At 40.2% G+C, this 15,162-nt stretch overlaps 1 protein-coding gene across 2 annotated transcripts in view; it reads right to left on the bottom strand.

The window, feature by feature from the left end:
- The window catches only part of SLC45A4 (solute carrier family 45 member 4), a 70,387-nt gene that overhangs the window by 23,247 nt on the left and 31,978 nt on the right, over positions 1–15,162 (bottom strand). For both annotated transcript variants that reach the window (XM_086608903.1, XM_086608902.1), the window contains one exon: positions 13,799–14,417. In XM_086608903.1, the coding sequence (XP_086465029.1) occupies positions 13,799–14,042 (244 nt within the window). In that variant the 5' untranslated portion in view covers positions 14,043–14,417. The remainder of the gene's footprint in view (positions 1–13,798; positions 14,418–15,162) is intronic.

The raw sequence follows: 15,162 nt of genomic DNA on the forward strand, positions 1-15,162 counted from the left end.
TGTGCTACTAGGAAGCCCTAGCAGCTAAAAGTCAGCACAGAACAGTAACGCTGCATTCACTTTTAAATTATTTGCTATTTTGAAAATGTTGCTGAATTGTACACAAATAAACGCACTGATTCTTCTAACTCATTATTCATTGTATCCTTTAAAAAAAAAAAAAAAAAAGAGGAATTTTGGAAATAATCCATACTAAGGTCCTAAAGAGAAACTGCATTCTTCTACGTGGTTGCTTTTATTGAGGTTAATTCCTCATGTGGCTGTATCAAGCGAAACATAAATCCCACTAGTGCTCTTCCTATTTGCTTCAACAAACGAACTGCAGGTTGCACTTTGCAGGCATGGTTTTCCACGCAGACCACTGCTCCAGGAAAAACACTGCAGTTCACACGTTGTTTTAACTCTAGACACATGAATCTGGTAACAGGACTACCACACAGAGCATTTTAATCAACTGAGGTTGTCTCACCGCCACCACCCCCGCCCCCCCCCCCCCCCCAGAAAAAAGTGGTCTTCCTCTATAGCTATTCATGTCACCAACTGCCTGCCTTGTGGGTAAAGCATTATTGCAGACCATCCTCTCAGATGAAATTACGGGGGGATTAAAAAGATGCCATCCAGAGGGACCTTGACAGGCTGGAGAGGTGGGCCTGTGAGAACCTCATGAAGTTCAACAAGGCCAAGTGCAAGGTCCTGCACATGGGTCGGGGCAATCCCAAGCACAAGTACAGGCTGGGCGGAGAATGGATTGAGAGCAGCCCTGAGGAAAAGGACTTGGGAGTGCTGGTGGGTGAGAAGCTCAACATGAGCCGGCAATGTGCGCTGGCAGCCCAGAAAGCCAACCGTGTCCTGGGCTGCATCAAAAGCAGCGTGGCCAGCAGGTCGAGGGACGGGATTCTGCCCCTCTACTCTGCTCTCAGGAGACCCCACCTGGAATACTGTGTTCAGCTCTGGAGTCCCCAACACAAGAAGGACATGGAGCTACTTGAACAAGTCCAGAGAAGGGCCATGAAGATGATCTGAGGGCTGGAGCACCTTTGCTATGAAGACAGGCTGAGAGAGTTGGGGCTGTTCAGCCTGGAGAAGAGAAGGCTCCAGGATGATCTTATTGCAGCCTTCCAGTACTTAAAGGGGGCCTACAGGAAAGCTGGAGAGGGAATTTTGACAAGGGCGTGTAGTGACAGGACAAAGGGCAAAGGATTTAAACTGAAAGAGCGGAGATTTAGATTGGATCTAAGGAAGAAATTTTTCACTCAAGAGAGTGGTGAGGCACTGGAACAGGTTTCCCAGAGATGTTGTGGATGCCCCATCCCTGGAAGTGTTCAAGGCCAGGTTGGATGAGGCTTTGGGCAGCCTGGTGTAGTGGAGGGTTTCCCTGCCCATAGCAGGGGGGTTGGAACTAGATGATCTTTGAGGTCCCTTCCAACCCAAACCATTCCATGATTCTGTGATTCTATTGGTGTTTATGCAGCCTGCCTAAAACTTTCAAACTTTCCTATACGCTGCTGCCTTCTTTTGACTTGTGTGTTTTGGCTTGAACTTACACGTAACACGTTCTACATGTGTACCAGAGAGATCCAAAGAGCAGAGCTGCTTTCCTATTGAAGCCTTCTAAACTCCAGCTGTACAAAAATCTTGATCTTAGCATTTTGAGCTTGCAGGGTCATACTACAGAGCTGCACACATGGGAAATTTCGGTAACTAGAACAGAACTTAACCCTCAAGGCTCAGCCAGCGCTCCACGTACCACACTTACTGCATTCCGGTGGAGTGGCTCCCCTGCCCTTATTGAGCTGTTTAAAAATTATTCTACTGGCATTTCTACATGAAGGATAATGAGATCCATGGAGTCACTTTGCACCAAATAACTAGAACTGATAGTTTGGAATAAAATGCAATCACACAAGATGAAAAAGGCTTCTTACCGCAGACTCTTTTATATGCAATCTTTACTTGCATGTGTTATGTTTCACAATCGGTGAGGCTGTCCACGGAAGGATAAATTTACCAATAAAACCTGAATTTAAAGCAGAGCACACCAGCAAATAAGACAGCAAACATTTCCTTTCCAAATGCGCAAATTACGCGAATTAGGCCCTAACGAGGACAAAGTAGAACATAACTCTTTTCCAAACACCCAGACAAGTATTTTTATCATATTGTGAAATGCAGTTTTACTTTACATCACTCCGCTTGTAACCTTCTGCTTGCCATGTGAACTTACAGAAGAATGGAATGAGTTACAGGTGTAGTCAGCAACACACAGCAAGATTGAAACCTAAACAATTTGCAAGATTGAATTTGGCAATCCTTTCCTATCTGACAGAAAGTTGTACTAAACCTCTCCCCTGAAGGTTACAGCTTAAAAACCTTTGAAAACTTATTTTAAATACATTTGCCAAGTAAACAGGGTAGAAATTCATAGTGCAGAAAAATAACCTTCCCCTTCATTTATCTCCATAACCCCTCGCACACGCTGACTGCCATCCAAACTGAGTCCCTGGTACAAGATTTATGACCCATGACTTTGGCTACCTCAGAGAAGGAGAGAGCCCTTAAGACGGCTCCTTAATTAAATTACAAAGAAAGAGCGACCCTCAGCTTTTTAACTGATTATATCCTCTTATTTTCTCATTCTGTTTCCAATATCCTGAAAACTTGCCCTTGCACTTCCTTCAGCTTCTCCAGCACTATACAGCATGTCTGTATCTGGGGGGACCCAGAAAATCACTAGGGAAGGGGTGTCAGCACTGCTGCTCACCATAGGTCGCTAGTGATGACCTCTGAGATGCTGGCCAGCTCACGTTTGTAAACCGTGTTTCCTGCATACTGCTATTTGTCGAACCAAAAAAGAAAGAAAAAAAATGTTAAACTCAATTTTCATTCCAGACAGACGACAAAATTTCCTCTACTCTCATTTAAAGCCAGCATAAAATAAGCAGCATTTGATTTATGTTGCAAAGGGATTAATATTAGGAATATATCCCTTAGTGGAAAAACCCAAACTCTTTGAATAAGCATTTTTTCTAAAAAGGCAGATATAGTGCAGGACCATTACAGAGGTGATAAACTGACCCTGAAATCTAGGAACCAGAAACCTATTTTTGTAAAGTTTTATGGAACAATGACTCAAAGGGAGAAAGAAGGAGCAGAGCACGGTGTGTCTGTTCTTTATTTCTGTTGTACCTTGGAACAAAACACCAGATCAGATGTTTCCGAGGATGCAGCAGCATCCCATCGCCACATAAATTGTCTAATTTGCATCAGAGTACAATAAACAATCATTTTTAAGTCACCTGATGCAGTCCATGTAAGACAGCAGGTATGCCTGTAATGACTCTTCCTTGCCAGAAAATGCCTGGCTCGGTACTCGATGCCTGGCTTTCCAAATCAGGCAAGGAAAACACAGTGAATGCTCTAACAGTATCCTCTGCAGCTAATCTACCCTGGTAAACAATCATTTATCTGAATACCTGAGTGTGAGCCATTTTCTTGGGTTTAGATTCGTGAGGATTCTTCCTACAGTGTCCAAGTTTAATACTAATTTTAGAATATGTAATTTAACATTAATTTTCCTGCCACCTACGTGAACTCTGAAGTGTGCGAACTTGATCTCCAGTCTCCAAATAAATGCTTTAATTTCCCGAAGTGTCCAGATGTAACATTTGTAAGAGGTATCAAACACCTCCAGATCAAGAGCTCATTTAAAAGAAAGATATTTTTGGAATTTGCAAATTATCCTGGGAGGCCTCAATTCTGATAGACTGAATTACTGAAAGACCATTGTTGACAGAGCGGCACAACTGAGAAAAGGAGGAAATTCATGTTTGTAAACAGTCTATACATGAGAACACATAGAAAACGATCCGGCTCAGTTTATCACTCGAGCCAGAGAACATAAATCAGAATTCAGAGGAGGACAGAAATTCAAGGTTAAGATGATCTGAACAGAAGCTATACAAAATTTATCAGCATATTGAAAAAGATTGCACTGTCTCATGGTGAGACACTTGCTCAGACAAAACTGATACCGAGGATAGGACCAGGTCACTGCAGGGCTGATCTATTCTATCCGCTGTTCTCCATATCAGCACTTCTGCAGGGAAAAGCAGTCTTGCTTTGGAAGCACGTTAAAGCTTCTTGAGCTGAGTGTGGAAGCTGGTTTTGAAGATCACTTGTCACAGTAATGTCTACGTTTTGACATCACTTTTATGGCCACAGTTGTGGCTTCCAGGTAATCCAGTTTATTTGCAGAAAGTTTGCTTCACTAAAATGATTTTGACTTAGCAATCTGGAGGTAGATGATGAAGTTGCGATTTTGACGTTCAATTGCTCTACCTCTGAAGTTTAAGCTCACCTGAATTTCTCTGAAGTCTCCCTCCAGCTGCTATGCCTAACGTTGGTGGGGCCATGTGCAGGAGTGTCTGAGTGGTTGCAGTTGCTCGGTACCTGTGTCTATGCAAAACTGTCCTCACACAGAGTGGTGTTCCTCACAGCTGGTGAGATTCCACCTAACTTTGCTGCAGAGCAGTGTAATGCAGTCACCATTCCCTATATATAATAGAAACTCAGACTCAAAAGCTTCTGCTTACCCAATCCCAAGAAGGTAATTGCATCCAAATCTTCATGTTTCAGAACACCACATGGACATGGGGCATTTCAAGGTCTTAACAACTCCATAAAACACCTACTTCACAAAGGGACTCAATTTAAGCAGGGACAGCTGGAATAGCCGCTACACTGAGAGAACAGTTATCTAGAAGACCTGCTTTCAGGAACTTTTATGCTATTTTGGAAACTGTTTTACTTTGTGTAAAGACATAAACTGGAAGGAGGAAGCTTTCTTTGCTAGACATCCTTCCCAGCTGTGGGAATGGGGATTACACGTTTTTCCCCAAGTAAGGAATGACAACAAATAAAGGATTTGAATCTCTTTCTCTGTTTCAAAGCACAAATGGAATCACCTACGAGGTCTGGCGGCACTTGCTAAATACTTCAGTGCTCGTCAGCTACTACCTGCCCACCACTACCCCCAGATAAGAAGTCTTTCCCTCCCCTTCACTACCTACTCACCCTGTTCTTCTTTGCAGAGTTCGGGCTCTCAGGTCATTCTGATTGTGGGCAAGTTATGCTTGTCTGATGAAACCCTTTTAAATCCAATTTATTTCTGTAGAAAACCAGGTCATACTCAGTTTACATGCTCTGCATCTACTACGCTGTAAAAAATCCACCATGAGGCTCCAACTGAAGATCACCAAATGTTAATACAGTCTATTGCTGGGTTTATCTATTTATGGAAAAATCTGCATCTGTACCCACTGTTACTCAACACTTCAGAGAGAGGAATATGTTTATGGAGTGACATGAGGTACTGGAGATTTATCCAAACCAACACAAATAAAATGTGTGACCTGTGTTTTCCCTGTTCAGTTAAATGGACTTGTATTGAATTTTATCGTCAAACTGAATCAGCAGCTCAAAACTTTTCCAATAATTTCTTGCAAAATAGCCTGCAGGAAGCGTATCCGAAACCTCCTCAACTGTTGTTTGGATAAAAGAGGATGGTTAAAACGGAGTCCCATAGGGTGCATCACAACAGAAAGACTGTTGCAACAAGCACGCAGGAGACTCAGAGGAGAATAGAGCTTAAGGGGCTGCAGCTTTGACAATCCTCTTGAAGCAAGCTTTATTAAAGCATTACATGATTTGGCAACAGCCTGTTGACATTCTTTTCATTTCACAAGTGGCCTTAATTTTACTTCCTTGAAAACTAAGACTCCTGTTCGTTAAGGAGTTCTCAGCCATTCCCTTTTCATAACCTGTTTCACAATCCACGTTCAATAGAAAATCCACTGATTTGAGTCTCGGCATTGCAAGTTTCAAAAGCTGGGTGCCCAAATCTCAGTTCTGTATCTGCAAGTCTCCACCACCAGAACCCCATCCAAAGGGCTGAAAGGTTTCTTTTTACAGTAAAGAACAGGCAACTGCCTGCTGGAAAACTGCCCTAGTGGCAATTGCTCCATAATAAAGAGCATGGAAGCACTATCACGTTTCATCTGTTATCACAATGGCAAAATGACCTCTCGGTCAGAGGTGAGGGTCAAACTCAAATTCTGAACAGAAAACTGAAACTCAGAGGGCTGCTGTGTGTGCACACACATTCACAGGTTCACCTGACGTCTTGGTCTCCTAGAGGGTGTTTAGACAAAGGTATAAAAAGATGTGGGCTTTGTAAATTTGGCTGAGAGCATACGTGGGTGGAAAGAAGATTAATAGGAAGGGTTTAGGCTAGGAAAGAGGTTGCGTAAAGATGCGTGTTTAAAACCACTCCATTTTAGCACATTTTCAGGAGGCCAAACTCTGCCCCTACTTCTCCCATCCTTTTCCCACTACCAGGAAATCTTAGTAAGGGAGCACTAAAAGTACAGGGATCCTGCAGTTCCTTGAGTCCTATATGTACCCCTTTTTACTCCAGAGCTACCCTTGAAAGAAGATGAAAACCTATGAGGGCTTATCTTGGCTACGGCAACAAGGCAGGTTCAGTATGTGTGGGAAGGAAGAATTGCAAAGTGACTCAGTGACCCAACATAAAAGGGAAGTAAAAAGAACATTTACAATACACTGAAATGAAAATTTTGAACTACTGGCTGATATGCAAATTAAAAATAAACACAAAAAAAATCTGCTTATAATTCCATATAGTCCCATGACCAGTCCAGCACTATTAGCCTGTGGTAGCGTTGTTAACTGGTCCTTATTTCTGCTGCTTTACTAGATTTCCTTGAGGCAGGAGAGAACAAGAGATTTGGCAAAGAAGGGGAACAGAGATGCCAAAGTACTCCTGAGTCATTCCAAAAAGTTTAGTCTCTCTTAACCTTGGCTACTCAAGATCAAAAGGAGGATTTACTGGTAGAAAGCAGCATCTACATAAGGGTAGAGATATCTATTTCCTTCTTGGGCAGTGATCATTTTTGGAGGCCTCAAGCTCAAGAGGCTCACAAGTCACAGACTAAAATGTCTATCGCTGCAGAAAAAAATGGATTTGAAGAACAGAGATGAGGAAACTAAAAATTGCTTTTAAACCTCCATCCTTATGTAAGAGCTGACAGCCTGCGTTTTTATGCAGTTTGTTTTGTCTTCCAGCACACTTTACCTGCTGGCATTTCTTGCGTGTCATACATAGTCACTCAACCTCAGATCACACAAGCTCTCAAAAGGAAAACTTCCAAAAATTCAAAGAAGTGTTCTCACATGCAAGTTTTACTGCGAATGCTCTTTATGCTAGGGGTGGGGGGAAAAAGTATTAACATTCCCACAGTACACAATTAAAAGATCAATGACTTCTGTTAAAGATTTGGAATGGAAGAAAACAGCACCAGAGCAAGTATCAGACTTTTTTTTGGATGTAGCAGCTTCGGCAGATCTTACTCAGCCAAAAAAAAAAAAGGAACAAAAAGTTACCTACTGCTAAGTAATAGGAAACATGTTTCATGCTATGGGAGAAGCCTCTGAATTCCTTGACACAACTTCCCTTTCCTAGTAAGGCTTATTCATCCCAAGTCCCACAGTCTGCACAATCCTAAAGCCAGCACGAATCCTCATGTTACCCCAGCTGAAAACCTGCCATGTGTTATCAGTCATGCCTCTGAAGGCCAGATTCAGTGTTACTTAAAGAAAAACACAACATTGGTATAAAAAAAAGCTCTGTAAGTTATTGCACAACTGCCAGACCGTGTGGCATTTGCCTCGATACGAGAAGAAAGCATGTGCTCCCCCTGCCCACAGGATTAAAATTCTTAATAGTTGCGCAGCACCTTTAAAAGAAAGGTGCTTGAAATGTATCCTTAACTAAACCCTCCACTAAGGACTACGTGTGTTCAAAAACTGTGCTGCTGTTGAGCTGAGGTCAAAAGATATTTTATGTGACAGAAAAGTGATATATGACATGAAAGCCTTACTGACTTGCTTGCTTGTTAAACAAAGTACAGTAAAATTAGTCTTACACAACCCCTTAGTGGGCATAAAATTAGTAAGTAAAAAATGATGGGTGGGGAGGTTTTATAGGGCAATTAACATGTGCCTCAGGCACAGTATGTGCAGTTTTATACATTCTACCACTTGAGATCTGAATACGAACTTCACATCATCTTAAAGACTAACTTCAAAGCTAACAAGGCTGAAAAATGTATTTAAGAGATTTTTATTCTAGGTTTTCTGGATCCACTTAAATTCAATACTTGTCCTTAGGTTAGTCGTGTTACAGTCCCCCCTTGGGACAGGTCAGCTCCCAAGCCATTCACTCTTCCAAGGAGGAATTCAGATCCTACAAAATTCACGCTCAGCATCAAACGCAGCTATGCCTGGGAGCCCAGATGCAGCTGGATCATACAAGTATTACCTCTGAGAGTCAAAGAGCAGGTTACAGTAACTCAAACAGCTTCTTCCTGGTAAGACAAGGTCAGGTAAGGCACAGCTCAAATGGTAAGACGCAGCTTCGCAGAAACAGTTATAAATCTATACAACCCTAACATAAACGTAACCTCTGGTAGAGATCAGGAATAAACTCAACGACTCGAGCTGAAATACTCAGTGCTGCTTTATGTTGAAGAGCTTCCTGCATCTGCGAGAGATTTTCCAGCCAGGCAGCCTTTTTTCACTCGAATTATAGGCAGCCTCTGAAAGCTCATCCAGTCCCTTCGTTCCCTGCTCCCTCACCAGATCTTTAAGGTTTTTAGATTTCCTTTGATCTCATGCTTAGCCTTAGGAAGACTATCCCCTTCCACACTGAATTGAGTCAGCAATTGATACCTTAATTCCTTTGAGGAAACACAGCTAAAAGCTAATTTATCTGTAACATTTCATGCTTGGTTTCTAAACACGTCTCCATAATCTCCTCCTTACCTACATGCATTCTTCCCAAACAGGTATCAGCAGTAAATTTCAATGGGGAGAGTCACTACTTCATACTAAAAGTTCACTCTGTAATATTAAATCTCTTCAGCATAATGACTTCTCAGCTACCACTTTGAGATTTCGCAGAATCAGCAGTTTGAGTTATTGCTTAACGCACTTTTTCCATCCTGCCGATTTCACATGAACCAGATTTCAGACCCTTTGAGCATTCTTCCTTTAGGCTAGAAGAATTTTGAATGTCACATTATTTTTTTTTCTGAGGTACTATGTGCAAATACTTTAACTGAGAAACCACAGCCCACCCTCCTGAAGAGCTTTTCTACATGTATGAGACACATAGGAAATGTATGTAAGTCTGAGTGACTGCAGTGTTTTGCTAGTTCAAAAGCATATAATGAGAGAAATAATTTCTTTGCCAAACAAAAAGAACCTATGGTATTCTGCTCTGCTTAGCTCAGCCTTTCTCTTTATTAAAATCTATTAATTAGCAGTGAAATATGCAGCTTCCAGAAACGCTGTTCCTTAGTGTTATTGCCTAAACAGAACACCATGCTCAGGGTTAAGCTTAAAACAACCATCTTTAATATTTAATGCTAGACTCGCTAATGTTTGCTACAAAAGCCCATTAACTCTCACAGCAAAACAAAGTAATGCCATCAGACAGGCACTCGGATATGAAATACATAAAAATCAAGGCTGTACAGTACCAGAGAAAAATTCCTAAATTTAAGTGACATTACAAAGGTAAGCAGTACATGTAAAGTGTTCACGTTCTTCCTTCACAGTTTCTTTTTAAAAGCACTAGTGTAATATATTTAATTTATGCAGAGGAATGAGGAACAACTTCTGGTGTTGACAGTCACTTCTGTGCCTATTAACTATTCATAAAACACTCAATAGCATTGGAAAGAGCCCTTGAAGCAACGGTAAAGGCTCAGCAAAGCTTTTATCATATTAAATATAAAATGTGAAACTTCATGTTTACAGCTACCACTACTCATTAGTCAGAAGATTTTTCATGCTGAAAGCAGCAGCCACCCCAAGGCACAGAATACAGTTTTTTTTTCTTCCGTAGTCCTAATGAAACAGGCACACAGATCCCACCTTTCAGAACTACTAAAATGAATTTACTGTTTGCATTGTAACACAGATTGTGCTTGAGTTACAACTGAAATAATCTGAAATTACCAAATCGTGTTATTAATGGTTTAAAGTGTTGTTGGCCAAAGCCATGTATTAGGATTTCATTGAAAAAGTTTCTTCAAAAAGCTAACAGCTTCTCTAAGTTTGCACCATAACAGTCATCAGTTTCTCCTCACTTTTATTCACTCGAAATCTCTTGCAAAACAGTATTTTTTAAAAATGTATCCAAATTTTCTATGAACTGTTATGAACTGGAAGCAGTTTTAGAGATTTAATCCTTAGAAGCCAAGTTTAACAATGCAAGAAAATAAACTGTCATTTATAAAAAATAGCAGGGATTTTAATTCCCTGTCATAGATAGCAGCATTAAGTACCAGATGTTTTAGAAGACAAAGGCCTCATCCTGCTCCTATGGAATTTATAATACGTGGCTGAAACGTGACAGGGGAAGCAAACACTAGTGTTAATGCACAGAACATACTCAAAAGTAACACAAAATCACTCAGTTTTCTCAAACACCTTGGACTGATGAACAAGTAAACCTAGAGTGCTAAAGGTGCTGACAGTTTATTTTCTAGTAAGGCTTTAAAACTGGCTGGGAGGAACTGTTGATTAAACAGGTCTCTAAAAAATATTAATGAAGATTTCTAGAGATCAAAACCTGTGAAAGTGCCAACTAATACTACTTCACCCGCAGTAAGCCTGCCTCTTCTCATATTTGGCATATTTTTATATCCTCTGAATTCTTCTAAACAAGTTAGCTGCTTCCTTTTGAATTCTTAAGCTGCAGATAGTAACAAATCAAAGAGCAAGTTGGAATAAAAAACCCCACGTAATATATATTTGGCTTGTTCTTGTTGCTAAGCTACTACAGCCCAGTTATGCCTGCAAGGCTGTTCCAGATTTGTAGCTGCATTTCTGACAAGACAATGCAACATCAACCTAAGCATAGCAACAAAGACCCAAGTCACAAATCAGAACTTATTTCGGCAGGGGTACAGCAACTCACGTACGTCCAGACCTTTCCAGTTCACTGTATCCATTGAACCAAGCAGCTCTCACTGCTGCATTTAGTTCTTTTGTAAAGAATTCAAAACTTCAGGAAATTTAAACACCGACAATTCAACCACTGTTGAATTGGAAAGGGACTATCCAAAGGACTATCTCCTTCAGCTGCTGAAACCCCGTGGCTTACAGAACAAGTAGGACAGGTTGTTCACCTGCCAAATCATAACTACACCTCTGATCCAGGGTACACAAACAGCTAGAAAAGTCAAATCCCTGCAAGCAGAAAGCGTGTAACATCACACTAACGTGCCGAAGGTTTTAAGGGTGGTATCTGATAAGAATCTCAGATTCTTTCAGTGACCAAAATTTTCTCTGAGATACAGAAAACAATCAAGCTTTAGGATGTGTGTTTGTGAATATTCGACATATATCTGTAAGGGTCTTTCTTCCATACCCAAAAGGCTGCTGGTTCTTCAACTCATCATAAGCAAAGTTAGTTGGCTGAGTCACCACACTTCCCCAGGTGCCACTTCTCAAAAATAGTTTCTAGAGCCAATTTACTCTCACAGAAAACAACCGAATGTTGCTTTTACCCAAACGAGAAGCAAAGGGAATATCACAGCAGTTCAACTGCTGTATGCAACCCCCTCCAGTGAGGAATAAATTTAGCTCATGTTGAGGCAGACAGATGTTGAGGTTGGTAAAGGTAAACAGAACCATGTAAGAGTTAATTACCAAACAGGCTAGATAAGTCACCCGTGAATAACTTAACCCTTTAGTGAATCCAACATTGTTTATTCCCCTGCTGAAGGAACATGAGCCAGAGCACAAGAGATTTCAATTAGTTCCCAAAGCACTAACATTTGTAACCAGCTGCCTCCATCTCTTATCTCTATGGCATGGAACATCATCATCCCATCCCACAGCCTTCTGCGTCGCTTTGTTGACTTGCCAGCTTTTCTAGAAGTGAGAGCTCTTTTCTTCTCCTCCCCCAGATCCCAATGTTATTTTGATCACTGGGGTTAGGGAAGGAAGAGAAGAGATATTTCTCAATTATCTGGAGGAAACAGATCTGCTAAAAGAGCTCACAAAAGAAATGTAAACTAGTAGACTGGTCAGTAATTAAAAAGATGGTTTATTTACACTGTCTGACCTTACTCTATGGTAAGGTAGAGTCAGCTTAGCCAGTTATACATTTTAAACATCCAAGTGCCAGCACAAACAAGAAAGCAAACAAAAAAAGTACAGATCACTTACAAAACTGGGTGTCTTCTCTGTGCAAAGCAGGATGCAAGTTTTTTGCATTCACGGTAGACAATGATTGAACCAAAGCTGCTGTTATAAATCAATTAAGTCTCTAAATCTCAACTTACCCAAAAGACAAAACCTCAGAACAAGTCATTATAAACACTCCTAGATGAAGTTGCATGTGTTTTATTCAGCAAGCCAGGTTGATCAAAGCTACTATTTTGGGAACACTAATAATCTACTTTAACTATGCCACCAACAGACTCAAAAAGAACATTTGATGAGCTTTGAAAACAAAAATCTTCAAGGAAACTTGGAGGTATAACCCATCAACATCTCTCATGGCACTAACCGCACCAATTCTTGAGCCCTCTGTTGATTTAAGCTAAACTGACTAGTCATTTCATACGAAAACACATTTTCATTTGCAGGAAGACTGCACAAGAGAATTTGTACCTTGCATGCTCACAAGTTCAATCTCTTATGCCTCATACCAAATATAAAAATACAGACGTTTCATTTGAGATGCTAACCTTGAAATTTTTAAACAATGTAGTAAATAGTATGAAATGAACATTATTGCAAAGAGTTGGTTGAATGCTTCTGTTTGGCCACAACTGAGGATGCTGTAAGGCACGATTGCATGTAAAAGCCAAAGCAAATATTAGTAAACATATAATATGCATATATTATATATACACTTATACAGTGCACACACATCCTTGATTTATTCTCTCATGGAAGCATGCTCAGTCCAGTACTTCCCTTCAGTTTCATGTAATATTTTCTGATAGCTGATAGAGAGCAAGATTTTCTGGATTTGATAAAGGAAATACCAGATACTGTTAATACTGTAAGCAGTTTATTGGAAACCTAATTACAGTACTCACCATGAAATTTATCATCTACTCCTATTCTAATCCCCATTACCGTCCCGTTATTATCTAAAGCTACTGGTATTATGGTTTATTCATATGTATTCACATATTAACACAAACTAGACAGATTAATCACATAGAACAAGATTTACTAGAGGTTTGAAATAAAGGCAACATTTCACTAGCAGTTTGAAAAGCCAGTTTATCTAACCATGTAATCTCAAGTACTGTAACCTGACATTTCTCCATAAATGAAAAAAAAAAATGTTCATTGCAATTCTTTATCATCTAATGTTGTTTCTGATTTTTAGGACACTTAATAAAGAATTTTAGAAGATTTTGAGGTTGCTAATTTTATATGGGAACTCGAATCAGGTTAGGTTTTTTCCTAGATGGAAGCAGTATTACAAAGACAAATGCAAGCAGAAATCCTCTCCACTTAAACACAGTCACGCAATTGAATCTGTGACACAGCTAAGAACAAAAACACAAAATCCATTTTACCTTGTGTATTTTCAGCTGGCAGACCCAACTTCCCTCTTTCTCTGACTTCAATCAATGCAAAAAGGTATATAAAACTTTGATTAACAGAAATGAGAATTACTTACCAATTTGTAATAACACGGGTGTTACCAAAGCTGTCTCCATGGCATAACAAAATTCCCTGCCAAACATTACTGCACCATGCATCACCCACAGGCGTACTGGTATCCGGTCTATGGATCCTTCACTAATGGTCTCCTCCCTGCTTTCATTCTCCTTATTTTCTGGTTTCTGAAGCTGTGCCACAGGTAGATCTTGAACTTGCATAGATTCCGAGTCAGCATTCTGAGGAGCCATTTTCATTACCATAAAAAATATATATATTTGTTATATCTATATAAATAATACTACCATAACTCCACGAACAAGTTAGGGTGTCTTCTCTTTCAGCCTCTGTTCCTCAGGCAAGTAATGCTTATATTCCTCTTGTACAAACAGGTATCTCGCGACTTCTTGTATAGATATGAGACATTAAGAACGAAAAGCTATTTGGTAGGAATTTCAACATATGGCTTGCTGGTTTACTGTGAGTTAGAGTTAAAAATCCATAATTGCCATTCAGTTAATACCAGTTTCATAATTATTATTGAAGAAGTGCTGAAGTTGTTATTCTTGCTACAGAGAGGTGGAAAGGCGACACAAAGAGGTGCTCCACTGTTAATCCCCATCGAGTGGCTGATTAATCTGGAACAAAAAGCAAGCATTTAAAAATTTCAATAGCATTTTTCAGGATATTGTGCCCCCCCCTTAACCATATACCCTATTTCCTGCTTAATGCTTTCCATTGTCCTTGCCTAGCACAGGGTCTTTTATTCCACATTCCCTCCTACCCTTGGACTTTCCACTGAAACACAGTTACTCCTCATTATTTAAAGGATGCTTAACTGTACTCTTAAGTTCCTCCAGTTTGTAGTCCTACACAAAGCCACAGAAGAATATATCCATGTATTTGTCTGAGACCCTCAGAACACCGAGCACAAGACTAACAAATTCTGGGAAATTTAATGCAGGTTCCATTTCAGAAGCAGCGTAGGATATTCCAGCACTATGCCAGGAAGATGATTCATCGATTACCATTTACTCACTGGCCACACAGACAGTTCCGTTTAGACTTTTAGAAGTTGCCAGTTACTTTGCAAAAACCACCACATCATCTTGTAAGCAAACACATTCCTCAAGCAAACACGAAGGAAAATAAGCCATCAGGAGTATAACTTTGAGGATTGATATTTTAATATTGAAACTTCTAATGAAGATATATACAGCATATGCAGCCATCTTCACTTTCTACACACAAGACCAGAGCATCTTTCTGCCACAAATTATGAGGCTTCTGAAGTCCATGAAAAGAGAATGTTACAATATCTTCCACCACACGAAAATTATTAAAACATATTCCGAGCAGGTAATACAAGCTTCTCCTGTATTT

The sequence above is a fragment of the Tauraco erythrolophus genome, chromosome 3, assembly GCF_009769465.1.
Source record: "Tauraco erythrolophus isolate bTauEry1 chromosome 3, bTauEry1.pri, whole genome shotgun sequence".
Taxonomy (NCBI): Eukaryota; Metazoa; Chordata; class Aves; order Musophagiformes; family Musophagidae; genus Tauraco; species Tauraco erythrolophus.